This window comes from Nelusetta ayraudi, unplaced genomic scaffold (assembly GCF_046127955.1).
Source record: "Nelusetta ayraudi isolate G7.1 ecotype Tasmania unplaced genomic scaffold, CSIRO-AGI_Nayr_v1 ptg000008l, whole genome shotgun sequence".
Lineage (NCBI taxonomy): Eukaryota > Metazoa > Chordata > Actinopteri > Tetraodontiformes > Monacanthidae > Nelusetta > Nelusetta ayraudi.
In genome coordinates, this window is record NW_027466058.1 from 6,710,001 (window position 1) to 6,727,210 (window position 17,210).

General features: G+C 47.5%; 1 protein-coding gene across 13 annotated transcripts in view; it reads left to right on the forward strand.

The window, feature by feature from the left end:
• Nucleotides 1-17,210, forward strand: part of ablim1a (actin binding LIM protein 1a) — a 42,040-nt gene that overhangs the window by 6,293 nt on the left and 18,537 nt on the right. For 9 of the 13 annotated variants that reach the window (XM_076019007.1, XM_076019012.1, XM_076019008.1 and 6 more), the window contains exons 2-3: nt 12,967-13,104; nt 16,263-16,446. In XM_076019007.1, the coding sequence (XP_075875122.1) occupies nt 12,967-13,104; nt 16,263-16,446 (322 nt within the window). Of the gene's footprint in view, nt 1-4,766; nt 5,000-12,966; nt 13,105-16,262; nt 16,447-17,210 lie in introns of those variants that run through there. The other 4 variants (XM_076019019.1, XM_076019018.1, XM_076019009.1 and 1 more) reach the window with 1 other exon arrangement.

Sequence of the window (17,210 nt, forward strand, 5' to 3'; positions counted from 1 at the left end):
ATCAGCAGTCGGTGTAGTCAAATAACCTTCTATGTGAATGATCCCTGGATGATTAACTGTTGGGATGACCTTGCTAGCCACTAACCACGTAAAAGCCTGGCAGACGCCCAAGACAATCCAGTCAGACTGTGTGCGCGCGCTTGTGTTGTGTGTGTTGATTCAGTGTGATGTGTGACGCACTGTTAAGTAATCATTTGGTATTATTGTAACCACACTACCCTCAGTAAAGCACTGGATTGAGCCAAAAAGCACTGAAATGCTGCCTCATTGAGGGGCATGACTGTTTTTTTTTGTTTTTTTTAACATATATGTCTGACAGTAACTGAGCTTCCTGTTCGACGTGTGACACGAGAGTTTTAGGGAGCAATTTTTGGGATGTGCCCAAGTCCACGTCGTTACAGTCTAAGAAGAGTCAAGACTTTTTGGGATGCGCACATCAGGTAGGCAACACTCCCGCCACGCAACCCCAGCGTTGGACGAGCTAACCCCACCCAGAAGATAATCATAGGCTCGACGTCAGCTCTAAGCTGCTTAAGGCACCAGGCTGGTTTGGGCTGAAGACACTCGTAGTGTAAGCTTCTTTCTCACTCCGCTCCACCTGTGGTGGAATGCTTTGTCATACCGGCTTGCCTGTCGCCGGGAGCCTTCGCCACAAGGTGGACGTCGTCCAGCCCCTGCGCCCACAGGAGATCTCAAGCGACAGGCGGAGAGATTTGAGACCTTGCCAGCTTTTTTTGGGGGGATTTTGACCATGAGCTGCCACGAAGCTGCTCACTGTGCGCCTGCCGCCGCCGCCGCCACCGCCTGCTCCCCAGTTCGTCGAGTTGAGGGGGTTTTCGCGCGGGCCTGAAGCCCAACGCTGGCCGACATCTACCTGCGGTGCTTCGCCCTCCTCTGCGGGACGGTCGAAGGGGAGCAGGGCACCATGCCGACCCTGCCCAACCTCAACAGCCTGGGCAAGCTGTGCAGCTCCAGCCGCAGCCACAACGTGGAACGGGTCCGGGTGAAGCGCAAGAGCTCCGTCAAGCGCATGTCCATCATCGAGGACGGGCACGTAGCCGAGGTCCTGTACCTCATCCCCAAGCAGTACATGGAGCAGATGCCCTACCTGAACCCGAATGACTATTATTTGAGCGAGAGGCTCAATGACGTCGCTACAGGTAGGACGCCTGAAACCTTTCTCATTGTTGGTCCATTGTTCTGTCGTAGGCAGCCATTGATCCCAACTGTGGAAGACTGGCACCAGTTGGCTTCAGTAAGCCAGGTCGGGCCTTTTTTGAAAGGCTTCTGAACCACAAGTGGAGTTACATCCCTTGCCCGCAACGTAAGGTTGTTTGTTGTGTCATCCCCCCCCCCCCCCATTGTTGTTTAGCTTCTCCGCTCGTTGCGTAGGCATTGGCCAGCGAATTAATCAGCCGCTACTCGGAGATTACCTCATCTTAATTGGATGCCGCTGAGTGATTACACCTCATGAAGCTTTTCACATCAGACACATGCACTTGTGTGAGCACTCCTGCACTGCAGGTCATTCAAGATGCCAAAAAGGCGTCAAAGTACACGTTAATCACCGTCCTGTCGATGGTTACACATGTTATATAAGACCAAAAACCCCTTATGATGGGCCGGGCCCGTCATATTTTGCCCAAGCAGCAGGACCCGGAGAAGTGACATGGTGGCTTACGGCGGGATTACAACGTGGGCATGAGGACAAATTGGGGATTTATGTATTTTGCTGAACGTACGCCAGCCGCAGTAGCTAAAGCGGCATATTGACGGCAGTAACCGTTTCTATTTTTGGGCCGTTTGACGTTGGATTTTGACTCTGGGCGCTGGCCCTCAGATCAAAGGTCAAGCAGGTCAGAGCTTTTGTTCGCGTTTCATCTCCTCAGAGATGACAGGAGTCCATCAAATGCTGACAGAAGCAGCGAGAAGTCGCGCTTCTCTTTTGCCCTGCGCGTCAGGACGGGTTTATCCATGATGGTGCTGCTGAGACGCCAACGTCGAGCTTCTTTTGAAACCCTGAGGTTGAGCCACTCCACCCCAGGTTCTCTGACAATGCTTTGCTTTAAAACAACTGTATGTCATAACATATTTGCCTAAATGGAATCAAAGCGAGACATAAAGAGAACTCCTGTGGATGATTTTTTTTTTCTTCCCACGACTCGTTCACATTCATCCATAAGTGAAGCAGACTTAAATCATCATTGTTTTGGCAACATTTGTTGTCTGCTGTTGACTTGCTAGTTGCTACGACGCTTGAATGTTGACGCGGCGTGGGTAGCATTCACTTTGAAGAACTGACGCCGGGTGCGAGTGATTGCTCTTCAAAAGGTTTTCGCTCTTTTGTGCATTTTCAAGCAGGTGCCGTCGTTCAGAGACGGAGAAACGGCTCGGCCGTAGGCTCTAGGCAGAGTCATTGGCATTTAGCGGTGCTGCAGAGTGGATGCTGGATTTGGAAGAAAAAAAAAAAATCTTCACATCATCATCCGGAGACTAAGTTTATGTATGTGTGCGAGTGTGTGGAATCCTCCAATCCTTAAGCCCAGGGATAAGTGTGCAGTATGTCCACACAGACCACACTATTTACTGTAAATGTGACCTCCCTGCATTACAGCACGGTGCCCGTCTGCCTTCACTTAAGATAATAGCCTGTATAATTTTCATGATAATGACTTTCATCGCTTTCAATAAACTGCAAATACAGGATAGTGACGGCACCTAATCCCTGCTGATATAAGGGGCCCCAGCCTGGGTATAGTTATCTCGCCACAGTTAATAATGGACAGTCAGACATGGATCATCCACAGGTGAGCCAGATACAGTTGAACCCTTTCATCCATGGATAATAGGCTTTGCGACTCAGGCATTGCTCTTGGCAGGCCCTTGGTAGCATGAATGTCCAGCAGATCCAATGGAGATTATTAAAAGACTGGAGATGATAATAGGCTTTTTTCTCTCTCTCTCTTTTTTTTTTTTTTTTTTTACTACACTGCAAGGTGGCTTCTGATCGGCCAACCATTAAAACATAGATCCTTGTCATCCCGAGTTTGTCACATCCGTTTGTACCCTCTCTATTAAAAGTAGGGTGGGGTGCTGGACGCCTGTCTGTTCACTATTTTTTACTCCTGCCTCATTGGCGCGCCTCCATCACTCAATGAGGAGAGGAAGAAAGAGGGAGTAAAAAAAAAAAAAAACCTCAGTGGAAAGCGATGCACGTTGCTGAGCCTCCACCAGGTGGCACAGTTGACGCTGCAGTGGGTGAATGCACCCAGAACGCATAATGGGGCTGCCTACATCAGCACTTAGGGAGGTGGTGGTGCTGATGCAAAAAAAAGAAGAAAAAACTGTTCCTTCCCCTCAGCTGTGCAGGAAGGTAGGAAGTGCAGTCAGGCCCCATCGTGCACAGACTGTGTGGCCGCTCTCAGCGGATGCAGCTTACCAACTCTGTATGTCTTTAGCACACTTATTAGAGTGTCTACAAACATTGGATTAGTCCCCTGCCATGTCTGAGTGGACTTTTATTCACATGCCAGAAATAAACGCGGAACGGTCAGGCAACAGGAATAGGAAATACTTGACAAAATTGTGGTTGTGTGTTGAAAAAAGTAGAATGATTTTTTTTTTCTTTTTCTTTTTTTTAACGTTAGTCTCTCTACGGGACAATAATATGTAATACCAATGTGTTTGCGTTTACATGCGGAAATCTTGTCTTTTGAAGTGTTCCAAAGCACCACATGTTCATTTTTGAGTGACTTTCACTTCAATATAACTGAGAGCCTTCAAGTCTCCACCAAATTCCAGCCTGCGGCGGCCCGTCCCGTGCCCTCTGTAATTGGATTGCCAGGGAACCGCTGAAGATTAATTTAATACAAAGCCCATGCCCGGGATCACGTTAGGGCTAACCTTTCACCTCAAGTGACTCGTGTTGCCCTCGCGTGAGCTCTTCATGCAGAGCAAGCCCTGCTGGAAACAGCAGGGTCACTGGCAGTGGGAGGCGGGGGGTGGGTGGGTGGGTGTGGCTGCACCGCGGGGTCAAAAGTACAGCGCTGATCATATCATTTCAACACTGACATTATTTTGCAACAGTGCTTGTCTATATTTTTTTCTCATGAATAGTTTTTGTTTTGTTTTGTTTTTTAAGAAAACACAGTCACAAGACTATTTTAGAGGGAACGGTGTGGTTGTTTTTCACCCTTTTAACCCATGTTTTTATCTTGAATGGTGAAACAGAAGTCTGACTGCCCGCTTATTCCACCCAGTCACCTCCTGCCCTGTTGTACGCACTTCACAATAGAAGCCAGGTCGACATGATGATACAATGTCCCAACTGAAAGGGGTAAACTGACTGTGTGTGCCTCTCATTTATAATCCCTCCCTCTGCATTTATGGACAGCCCCGATTGCAAGCAGCAATTCTGCATTATTTCCGCAATCCTCCGTGGCTGCAGTACGCAATTTCCCAGAATAGACCTTTGTCTGACCCAGGCTGATTACAGCTTTCATTTTTTTTTTTTTTTTTCTTGTGGTGTCACAGATGCAGCAGCCACCTGGTTGCTGCAATGAGGAGGTGGCTGACACGGTAGAGGGTCTGAGAGAGGGAGCAGGAGGTGGGAGAGAGAGAGAGAGAGAGAGAGAGTGGGGAGAGAGTGGGGAGAGAGAGAGAGAGAGAGAGAGAGAGAGAGAGGCAGGAGGGGGGAGGAGGCGTGGGCAAAGAGGGAGGAGGAGGGGGAGCAAGTGGAGGAGGAGGAGGAGGAGAGTGATGGGAGGAAAACAGGCAGTCGGGAGGCAACTCCACGCTGTAGCAGCGTTTTTTCGGGAAGGGAGCTGAGCGGCGCCCACACCTCTCTCTCCCGCCCTCCCGTCTTGGCTTTTCTCTTGCTCCTCAGCCTCGGCTAAAAAAAGGAACTAGCAGCTGGTGTGTTGCTGCCGATCAATACCCAGAAGAGCCTTTCCCCGGCGTAGATCTATCCGGATTCCAATGGTCATGGTCAAGGAAAAAGGTAATCAAGCTGTCATGGCTGGGTGGAGAACAAGTGTGTCATTTGTGTGATTTTTTTCTTTTCTTTTCTTCAGGGATGTGATGTCCTTTGTCGTGCTGTTGTTGTCTGCTGTGCACACGCGTGTGTGTGTGTGTTTGTTTGTGTGTGGCTGTGCAGAGTGTCTACTTGTGTCCACTGCACCGCTGTTATCTGGCCGCTCGATTTCGATTCAGTTTGAATTTCCAGTCTGCCATCGGATTATTTTCAGGCGAACGGCACAATCACAGAAACATCACCGTGTTTTTTATATTTTCCCCTGCGTGGGTGTGTGTTTGTTTGTTTTTTTATCCGCAAGAGACATGACTAATGACACGGGGTGAATGTGCAATTCCAACATACCGGCGGTATTCTGCCCAGCTGAAGACTTGAGCGCGCTACGCCCTCTTCCTCCTCTCCTCAGCAGCTGACGCCGGGCTCTGCCCAATTTGCCAGCATCTGTCTCGTTCGAGCGAGGCACCTGGCTTTTGCCGCGGAGGAGATTGCGGATCACGTGCGGGCAAAACGGCTGATAGCGTTTCACCAGGGCCAACTGGGGGGGGGGGGAAGCACAAACCGGGGAGGCACAATCCAACACTGCGCACAGCTACAGTCCCTCTCCCTCTCTCCCCATCTCTCGCTCTCTTTCTGTCTGCAGCCGTTGCCATGGCGACCATCTGAAAGGTACGCTCCATTGTTGTCAGCTGTGGCCTCATTCATGGCGTCCTGTTATAAAGAAGGAGGGGGTAAAAAAAAAAAGATGATTGTTTTCAACCCAGTGTCCGAGGTGGCCCACCGCTCCGGGATGAATCGACTGAAGTGGGCTGCGTGGACGAGCGAGCGAGCGAGCGAACATTCTGGCCCATTTATTAGGTGGCGACGTGGTTCACGAGGTTCACGAGGTTCACTATTGTTTGTCAGAATGAGTCATAGGAGGCTGTTAAATGAATGTGAGTTCCTGTAACAAGATAAATGGTGCTCGGACTGTGACGAGAAATATTGTCAGCATTTATTTTTTAATTCCATTTAAAAAAAAAAACTCAGTCGTTTACAGAATGGAAACTCGGAATTAAATCCTAGTTTCAACCAAGTCCTTTCATGACTTCATCTTTTGGTTTGTGTGTGTAGACTGTTTTTTATTTCTCTGTATGTGTGTGTATGTGTGTGTGTGTGTGTGTGTGTGTGTGTGTGTGTGGGCACGCTGCATTTATACGCTCCTGTCCAAAAATATTCCCATCACCGAAAAAAACATGTTTACAGATTTGCCTTGACAGATATGAGCGTGTAGGTTTGTTTATGTATCTGGCAAGTGCAGTGTGGTTGGAGGCGGTGTCTGGCTCCGGAGCTTCTTTCTTTTGATGTGGATGTGACTGGCCATGAAGGACAGATCTTTGCCACTGTCTTCCATTACTGGCAGGGCACCAGTAACCTCTGATTGCTACTTTCCCAGTCAACAATAGCTCCGTAGGATTTTCCCGGGGACCAGAGCAACTACCTTGGCAGTGTGAGACCTCAGGAGTTGACGGCCCTGGAAGCCTCTTGAGGACAGTGCCATGTTGAAGTAAGACTTGCATTTTGGCAGCTTTAGCCACCTGTGGTGTGACCTCCCCCTTGTTGTCACTGCCACAGGCCAGGTGGGCTCTCTACTATTTGGCCATATTCAGCTGACCCGACACTGAAAACACGCTGTAGCGCTCAGCGTGATGAATCACAACAGTGTGTTTGCAGCGTTAGCGTTCTGTCTGCTCCCGGCCAGCTGTCCTATTTCCAAAGCCAAGAATACACTTGAAATAGTTTGTAATTTATCAGTGTGCCAAAAGTAACCTTTTTTCCACTCGTCTATCGAGGCCCGTGCCGTCCGCGCGACTCGTTGATTCATCAAGAGCTCCCACGTTAGCTTGCGTAAGCGGTCCCCCGCTGGCTCTCTGGGATGAGAGGGAACGTCATCGCACAACGAAAAAGAAACCCATCACCTCCCCTCCACATTTCCCATGATCTTCTGTGTTTTATAGCGCTCGCCCCCCCGTCGGCAGGGTCTAATGCCACGCGCCTCCGTAGCTGCATCCTGTGATTTCGCAGAGCGCTGCAGACAACTGCAGTGGCGCCTCATGTTTGAAGCCGTCTACCCCCTGAAAGAGGAGCCCAAAGCCTTTCCCAAAACGCGCCAGTGCAGTTATGGCGACCCGTACTCGCTCTCTCTCTCACTCTCTCTCTCACTGTTTGCACAGCTGGTACACAGGACCAGAATATACAGATGAGATAAGTAGGCCGACTGGGCCCAGTACTGTCGCCAGAGCTGAAATATGCGGGCAAAAACAACATAAACCCCACATGAAAGCGTCACGGAAGAGTCACAGACTGTAGCCGTGCATTGTCCCAGCCGTAGCAGATGATTATCACAGGAACTGCGGCTCAAAAGTGCATTGGTTGGGGGCGGTGGTGGTGGGAGGGAGGGGGGGGGGGGGTCATAAGTAAGTCAAGGCCTTGATCAAACACAATGGCCTCCCCATTTTATGAAGTCCCGCTCCTCAATTGTCACTGTAGCCTTGGATGGCATTGTACAACTTGCCAGCAAACACTCAACCATTCTGTCCGTAATCAGTATTCTAAAACCCAGGAGGGTCCCTGAGGATTAGTTATCCGAGGTTTTGGGGCGGGGGCCGCCTGGCACTGGTGGCTGCCTGATAGGGTCCCCCTCCTCCACGTTCCCCAACAATCCTTGCCCCGCGTTTGAAGTGCTTTGTCTGGCGTGGCTGGTGGAGGGGCGGGGCGGGGCGGCAGGGAGGAGGACACACCATCATACATATTCATGGAGGGGAGGGTTAAGAGCGTCTTGTTATGACTGAGTGATGAAAAGCTCCTCCCTCCCGCCCTCTCCCAAACACACACACACACTCACACTGACGACACACTGGGATTTCTTTTTGGGTCCATATTTTGCACTCTTTGAAATTCCTCATGGATCAGACCCCCATCCAGACTGTTTGGATGTCATAGATATTGGACCCCGGACAGTTTTTTCTGGTGTTGAAAGGTACTGGCATTGTTGCAAAGGGTCAAAGTTGACTCTTTCTCCCACCAGACAGCTACTATATCTAGAATATTCATCATCCTGAAACACGCTAACAGTCCACTGGGCTTGGATCCGTCTTTTACAGACTGTCTGCGGCTTTTACAGTAACAAAGGTGACGATCGTCTGAATATTTTTTAAGGCCTATTTTAATTGGAGTCCCACTATTCTGCTTTTTGTTTCTTCCCTCTGGGTTCACTCTGCGAGAGGGAAGCAAGCGACTGTCGGAAGCTTCATCAGCAAATAGAAGACAAAAAAAACAAAAACAACCCCTGTGTCAATAACGGCGCTCTGTCAGACGCTTTCAAGGCCGATGCACGGGTTACCCCGTCCTCGGGGGATTCAAGGCGGTCCCATATCCTCTTCCTTGGAGTATCATCTGCAACCTTTATTACTGCCAACGCAGCAAGACTCTAATTACGTGGGTGAGGGGTGGTCGGGTATGTATGGGTGGAGACTGGAGAGAGGCTTTGCCTCGCTGCGTTGGTCATTGTTCCCCTAGCACTGTGGTTGTGTGCGTGTATGTGTGTGTGTGTGTGTGTGCGTGTGTTCAGTGTGTGTTTAGGCTCATATCAGTGAGTCTATCACCCCGGTGATGAGGCAGGACAGATAACTCTGTCAGCACGGTCGATACATTCAGCACATACACTCGGAGAAATTGTCCCACTGTATATCCTGCAGTAAGTTGCACTGTGTGCTGAGGTCACTCATGTGCGTCCTGACTTATTCATAGCATTATATAATATTCTTTATAGCAGGGAAAGTGCCATTTTTTTCGCTGCAATCGCAAGAACCCTCCAGAGACGCTGCAGAAAGGATTTGATAGAAAACCCTGGTCGTAAAAGTAAATGTACCTGAAGCTCCTTCTTTCCCCCCCCCCTCCTGCAGACTATGAGTCACACAGTGACGACGGGTTTTCGTCACAAGAAATCCGAATAATGGCTCCAGTGTCCAAACAAATCTCACGACCGCTTCGCCGTAAATCCTTTCAACGTTGTCAACGGCCTGTTTTATGTTGACTTCTAATGATTTTTTTTTTTACTGCACATCATTTAGCGCTCCACATCCAGCGCTGGTCTCGCCGCATTCGCTCCGTGCAGCTCGTGTGACGAGGCAAGCGCGGTACTTTTGAGGCACAGGGGCGAGGTGCAGATGGAAAAGACATACAGCGCTTGTAGATTCCCATCCAGAACTTATTTTAGGTCCTTGGCATCTGGTATTCAAACATCTGTCTTGGATTCTTGTCAACCTGCCGTGACGTCAGCGCCGTTGCCATTTCCCCCCTGCTCTCCGCGGACATGCAGCCACGATTAAATGTCAAAAATAGTAAGTCCGGAGGCCAAAGGGGGGTTCTAGAAAGCTTGATAGCATTACATCAAGTGGGAACAGTTACAAAGCTTTTAGACAGCATTTATCTCAAGGAAAGTATTATTTATCCCCAGTGCTTTCAGTAGAAACACCCACTTTTCTAAGTTGTACCCATTCAACCTTTCACAGTTTCCCTCAAAGCTCCTATTAGAATGTTGAAAGTTAGCTGGGTTAAATAGTAGATAGGTGTTTTTCTAATAATGACCTTGGAATCAACCTGCCTGCCCATTACCATATTATAGAAGTAAAAAGCTGGTGACAAAAAAACGAAGGATAATCTCTGAAGGTGGAGACCATTCTGATCCTAACAGAGGCAAATAACTGGCCTTAGTAAAAACCAACCAGTCGTGAAGTACCGGTAGTGCTGTGTTGCTGTAATATTTCAGAATTCAGCTTCATTTCTTACCAACAGAAATATTAAGTTTAGCATGCTGACATCCAGTCACCTCCACAGTTTGAAGAGTTGGACGTTTTAATGTCTGAGTTGAGTCTTTGGTCAGCAGTGGTCTTTATGAAGGAGTTGCTCTATGAGAGGTCACTATAGTGTGGGTCAACGTCATACAGTTGTGTGATCCCGTCAAGTTTGAGCTGAGATGGTGTTGCTACCTTGCTCGCTCTGGCTTGATTGAGAACAACGTGTTTTCAAAAAGGTGCATCTAGCCAGCCATTTATTTTCCAATCACAGCTCATCCTCCGCCGGCCCACCCCAGCTCCGCCTATAATGAAAGGGAAATAGTGATGTACTTCTTTAACTGCTGAGCGATTCCAACATATTGTGGAAGAACGTTGAAATGCAGCTTTAATTCAAAAAATGATGCGTCGGCTTTGGTTTATTGCGTTGCTCAGTATTCAAACAGTCTCTCATTGAAAGGAAGGAGACTTTGTGGAAAGCAAGTTGGCATCGGCTCTTGCGAGGTGTGAGACCATGTTGTCCCCACAATATTTCGATTAGGACGAACTGAACGATGAAAAGCAGTCGCAAATTGCGCAAACGAAAAGTGAGTAAGTGATCAGAACGGATAAACAGTGCGTTCTTGTATCAAAATTGTCTCTTTGTGAACAGCGGGGGGGATGAAAATCCTCTGAAATGACTTGTGGCACTTTCCCAGATGGTCTCTGATTTTGTTGGGAGGTGTGATGTCACACGTAGAGCTGCTGAGACGGTGCTGCGTCACCATGGTCTGGTTCACCCTGAGATGACTCATTGCCCTGCTGGGTGTTCACACATCAGGGGCAAGCCGATCCCCACCATCCCACCCCTGGTACTCACGTTCTTCCCTCCCGCAATCCTGCCTTTACCCTCCTCTGTTCTCTCTTCCTCTGCGAATCGATTGATGCCTTGTCACTGTGCTGAGACGGCGGCGCGTAGAGACACCGAGACTGCCCCTAGAGGACGAAACAAATACCGCCAAAGAGTCTCATTAAACAATGTTCCGCCAGCTCCTTCGGGGCAGTTTTAATGTCTCCGTATCAGGGCAGCTGATGCTGCTGCAGAAGGAGTCTGTAAGGCAAACGTCGTCAAAACCCCTCAATGGTTCAATTGCTGGACATTCGATTGGCAATTATGGTACTTCCATTTTTCTTTTGATGTCTTATTTTAACCTTGCAGACTTTCACTGCAACCGCAGAGAGAGCAGAGATTCTTTCAAGTGCTTTCTTAATGTGTGTGTGTGTGTCTGTGCGTGTGAGTGTGTCTTTGTTTGAGAAAGAAAGAGGAAGGAAAAGATGAAAGACTGCCTTGGCTAGCCGGTGCTCCTGAATGTAAAATAATATGCTGGTTTTCAGAATAGTTGATGAGCTGTGTGCAGTGCGGCACCACTGCAGCAGCCTTCACATCCTTTACAGTGCCGCTGGATTACCGTCCATGACGGCGACAGGCAAACTTTTGCGTGGGCAACGGCCGCAAACTGTCAAGCTTAAGCATCTGACAAGTCACCAAATGTGTTGTGCGGCGGAAATGACACGAGCTGATTTACAAGACTGGGATTTGTCCATTCAAGGGAAACCAAACACTGTAAATATTTGCCATTTGTGTCTATTTATTCTTGATTATGACATTAGTGTGGCTTCAGCAGCCTAAATGAAACTACTAAACTGTTTAACAGCATCAGATTGTTCGCTTTCAACATTCTTATTAAATATTTACTTAACGAGTGCACTAGCATCCTCTCGTATTCGTAGAACAGCACACAACTTGGAGATACTGCAGTTAACCAAATACAGTAACTTCAATCAGGAGGTTTTCTAACTGCACTCATTTTTCAAGATAATACTCTTGCATTATTACAATTGTGGACTCATCCATTTTGCCAAACTTGGGTATTTCACTACTAGAGGAAGAGTAAGATGTCATCAGAAAGTCGGCATGTATGTCGGACATTAATGGCAGGAACGCTGGGGCAGCATAAAGGAGCCTGTGGAGCTGCTTCCACTGGGGTGTTTTAGGTCCTTACTGCTCTGAGGTAATAATGTTGTGTGGTGAGAGTTGCTGCTGTTGCCTGTCTTGGCTTGGAAACTCAGTGTAGCTTTCCTTGTTATTTAAAAGTTGTATAAAAATGAGCTCAATAAAATTGGCTCCAGCAAAATGTTTGATTGGACAAACCACCTTAAGATGGCCTACCAGCTTCCAAGTTGTGCCTCCCTTTCCAAAAGTCCATGTATGGTCTCTCTACCACATATATTTGGAGTTCACTGTTTAGGAAGTGCTCTTCACGGAGTGCCGATGTAGCAAAATTGACATTTGTTTTGCATTTTTAGCATGTAGCCTAATGCTCACAGTAGTACTTGTCCTTCCTTCCACACTGTGAGATAATCAGTCCTCTGTTTTATGGCTACTTGAGCTTCCTTCACAGCTCTACTTACTGTTGTACACTTGACTTCCAAATGCACTATTTTATCTGTGGTTTTAAATCAAACGTTTCACTCACTTGTTTTGTTTTCCTAACGTTGCCTTTCACCCTCTGCTGTTCAAGCATGGGAAGAAGAAGCTGAGCAAACATGTAGTTCCTGATGAATTCTGGGAACCTAAGGCATGCGTGAGCAGCAAACGGCCCTTGATATTTCTCTCTCTTTGAGGTTTGGTGAAATAGATTTTACCAATAGCCTTTCGGCGTAGCATTCACGCCCGCTGCCACTTTCATGGTTTTGACCCTCTGTCCTCCGCCGATCAAGATCGGACTATATTTAGGCTGCTCCTCTCCACGTAGCGTCTCAGGGCCGTGAACCCAAAGTTGTTGTGCTGTCCTGTTCAATGTTGTTCCTTTGTGCACCCTGTCAGGCTCTCAGCAGTTGGTCTTTATCTCTTGTGTGTGTGCGTGTGTGTGTGTGTGTGAGGCAGAGAGAGAGAGAGAGGGAGAGAGAGAGAGACGCTTGAGCAGAGTGTGTCCTCAAATAAACTCTACTCAGGAAAAATAAGGAAATAACAAAATAAGAAAAATCTTAACGCATCCAGCGGCCACGGTGACTCATCGGAATTATGGCTCAACTGCAATGTTAATGTCTCCTCTCTTGCAGTGGCTCATGCGCAGAACACACACCACCACTCCAGTGAGAAGCCCCTGATCCAGTGCTACAAGTGTGGACAGCCATGTAAAGGCGAGGTGCTGCGAGTGCAGAACAAGCACTTCCACCTCAAGTGCTTCACCTGCAAAGGTAACTGAAGCCCACTAATTCAAACAATGGAAAGGGCTCTTTGATGCCTTTCTATATTGCTATTATAGTTTTTGGCTCCGTCTTGTTCCATCTAAGTTACACTTTTTAGTTTTGTTAATGATTCACATGTGAAACTTTTAGCATGCTAAGTCAGAGGTGTTATTTTTTGAATACTAAAAGAGGAATGTGGGGGTTGTGTAAATGCTGGTGTCTATGTGTGAAATGTTGAGATGCATTGCTAATATTACGCTTTCGCAATAGTAGGACAGTGGCTCGTTTTCATTCAGTGCATGCGCTCCAGTGTTGCCTGCTGCCCCTCAAAAATAACTGTAGCCTCACAAAGTTGGGTGTGGGCAACACAAGGCCATGAAGGCCACGGTGTCCTTCTCATCCTCCAATAACAAGCCATGACTCACTCCCCCCTCTCCAACCCCTACGCTACCTCCCATACTACCAGGACAGTTTCATGTGTAAATCCTATTGCTTTGAGCCCTTCTTACTGTTCAATTTCTAACATTCTTTCCCGATTATGATGCAGCCACCCAAGCGGACTCTTGTCTTGAATGCCGACTCTGCCGAAGCCCTTATAGTTAATCTGTGACTGGAGCTAGCTTAGTTCACCAAAGGCCCAGAATAACACCAGCAAACACTGAGATTAGTACCTAATTCTGGCGGGTGGATATACATGCATTCTAAAAGAGTGTCCGTGTGTGCGTGTCTCTGCCGTGCAGGCGTTAGCCGTCGTCAGACTAGAAGACACCTTTTGATGTCCTCAAAGACATATGACTTCAGACCTTCAGAGGTCTATATTTATGCCGGCTCTGTTCAGTCTCGAACCTGTAGGAGGATGAGACCCGCGGTCCTGTCGGGTTAACTCAGATTACTGACTCTCAAAGATCATTAACAGACACCACCGTGTAGCGTCGGGCCAGCCAGTCGGTCTGCACTGGATACAAGTCTGAAAGCTTGCTAACTCCTGCCTGGTGAGTTTTCATCAGATACAAGTATGATCGGGCCAATCACATCCTTACAAGAGATAACGGAGGGAGCTCCGACTGTGGTGTTTAAACAATAATTGGGGACTGAGGGCAAATGTGCGTCTGCTGTTGGGGTGCAGCGCGTTTGCCTCACCGGCGCCAATTCAGGAATAGAATAGCCTGAAGTAGTTCATTCATGTAGGTGTCCAAAGATTTCTCTTCTTCCGATTTTCTTTAGCAGGGGTTGAGGTAAACATTGTGGTCAATGACTGTTCACCACCAACGGGGTTGTGATACCTTTGCGCCTGTTGGCGTCCGGCTTCACTGATACTGAAACAATCTTATTGGCTCCCTCCAAATGTGATAGACGGCGGTTTCTCTCATTTCCAAACACCGCCTAAAAGCCCTTTTCCCAGCTTGACCTTTGAACTATATGCCATGGATATGTGATTTGTTGGGGTCAGGCTGAATTCCCAGGAAAATCCTAAACAGCTGTTTTGCTGGCCACTTGTTATGTGGTGAAACGCACAAAAGCAGAATCCTTCTAGCCTCCCAGAATTCACCATGCTCCTATTTCTCTCTGTTGCTCTCTTTCTCTCTGTCTCTCTCTTTCCAGAAAAGGCCTTTCATGTCATGGCATGCATCTGTTGAAAAATATAAAGCAGGTGGCCGTCACAGTCAAAGGCCACCAAATCTCCGCTGATGGTCTTGTGTGACTCAGTTAGCTTACAAACTAATCTCATCACCCCTGAGCCGTAATGCAATTAAATCTGATTCTCCCTCTCACCCGCTACCATTCATCCCCAGGATTTAGCCTGGCTCATTGCATAATAATGATTAGGTGCAGTCATCTCAAACATCAAAATATTTTCCCTCTTAGCTGTGGCGTTTTCCAAAGGCTATTAGTTTAAGCTTGCTCACGGCGGCAGGAAAAAAAAAAGGTGAGTTTACGCTGAGACATTATCACCGCGCCCACTCACTTTCTAGGCGTTCTGAGGACGCCGGCCCACTCCGTTAATACGAGGGTGCAGTTGGCACGCTATAGACGATGTCTGAGGTAGCTGGCAGGACGAAGTCTGTTTCAACATCCTGGCCACCAGACTTAGTATTTAGAGACACGGCTTGTCCCGATTACACCTGGACACTTTCTTGGCGACGGCACATGTGAGAGAAGCTACTGTAGAAGAAAAACATGGTGGTTGCTCAAAAGGTTTGGGAAAAAAGATCTTGGATCTTGGAGCCCCTCCTGCATGAAGTGTCTTAGGCCACCGCTCCAGACATTTGCTTTTAATCTTCATTTTAAAATGAAATTTTGTTGCTTGCTTTTCTAACACTGGAGAAACTTTGATAAAGTCTGACATTGCCAGCTCAGTCGGTGACATTAATTCAATCCTAAGAGCTCTTGTGTTCTCTGTGTTCTGCGTAGAACACGAGGTTGCGTTTGAATGGAAGGAAGCTGGATGAAGTGTAACTGGGTTGAAAAGCTTCATTTGTATAGAAACAGGCCAAGGCGGTTTCCTAGGCTGGGCAGTTGTACACATTGTGTCTCAATGAGCAGCCTGCCCCTCTGCCGATGATGAAAAAGACCTTTATCGCTCTCTAAAAGCTGAAGGTTCAGTGGAAAACTGCTAACACCTTTGATAACATTGTTTCAGCCCTAGTGGCAGGTTCACTATGTACTGGACAGACCTGTCACAGGTTTTTTTTTAAAATTCTTTTTCTTGCAAGATTTATAGTCAGTCTTCATTTCATAAGGTCAGTGAGCCTCTCTGGATCAAACAGGCCAGCAAGTCTTAACAAAGCCACTGATGCATGTAAGAAGTCGGCCAGGGTAATGGTTGGATGCTTTATGTGTGATGTGAGCAGAGCACCAAACGCACTCAGACTCACTGAGTGCCAACGTGTGTGTGTGCGTGTGTGTGCAGTGTTGAGAAAATGACTTTGCAAATGTAATTGGTTACAATTACAAGTTATCCTATTGAAAATGTAATAGCAGTGTAACTATTTCAAATATTTTATAAGTTCAATTAAAAATCAGGGCAGCGTAAGCTACTGTCTTGTATTACAGCAAAATCTATCACATTTCTGCAGAGACTTTTGTAAAAAAAAATTGGTCAAAAGTAATTCAGTTACGTATCTTTTTACACCCCAACACTGTGTGTGTGTGTGTGTCCCGTGCAGTTTGCGGCTGCGACCTCGCCCAGGGGGGGTTCTTCATGAAGAATGGTGAGTATCTGTGCACGCTGGACTACCAACGCATGCACGGCACCCGCTGCAATGGCTGCGGGGACTTTGTGGAGGGAGAAGTGGTCACCGCCCTGGGCAAGACCTACCACCCCGCCTGCTTCGTCTGCACCGTTTGCAAGTAAGAGTCAGTTTGGTCGAGCTGGAACCCAGATGTTTTGTCCATTTTGTCACCGACTCGGAAATCTGTTTGATGGATTTGAGGTGGTGACGCCGGCTTTAACTCTTTATTTCCTCTAGAGATTCAGAGCAAGGAAACAAACATGGGGAAATCAGTAGGAATGAAAGAGGTTTTTGTCATGTGGTGCTTTTTCAGCCCTGTTTCCAACTTTATCTCTTGCGTTAAACATTAAGTTCCTACTTTGGCTACAAACCTTGTGCTCAATGACCAATTTGCAAAATACATAAAAGTTCAAAGAACTTTAACCAAACAAAACAATTGGCTTCCCATGAATCCAACCGGTTGTACTGAAAGTAATAATTTCATTTAACTAGCTGAAGACTTTGTGACATCACTGTCACTGATCACATTTGTCTCAAAATTCATTTAGCGGGCAAAATGGATTATGATGTTCACAATCATTGCAGTGTTTGGACAATCTTGTTTTTGCCAGCTAAGCTGAAGCCTTTCACATCGACGTTAAAACATCTTTTACAGCAACTCAGAGACATTTTGTGAACTTCCTCACTGAAAACGTCTCAGTCTGACAACTGGGGTTGGTAGTGGTGTAGAGGAGACTTCCACGCAGTAGCTAGCTATATAGTGCAGTTTTGATACGTCAGTGTCAAAGATCCCAATTAAAAAGATGACCCCGCGCCCGTTCCGTTCTCTCTGTCACATTGGCTTCATCGGACTGCGCGGCCTCCTCAGGCTTCGAGCCACTG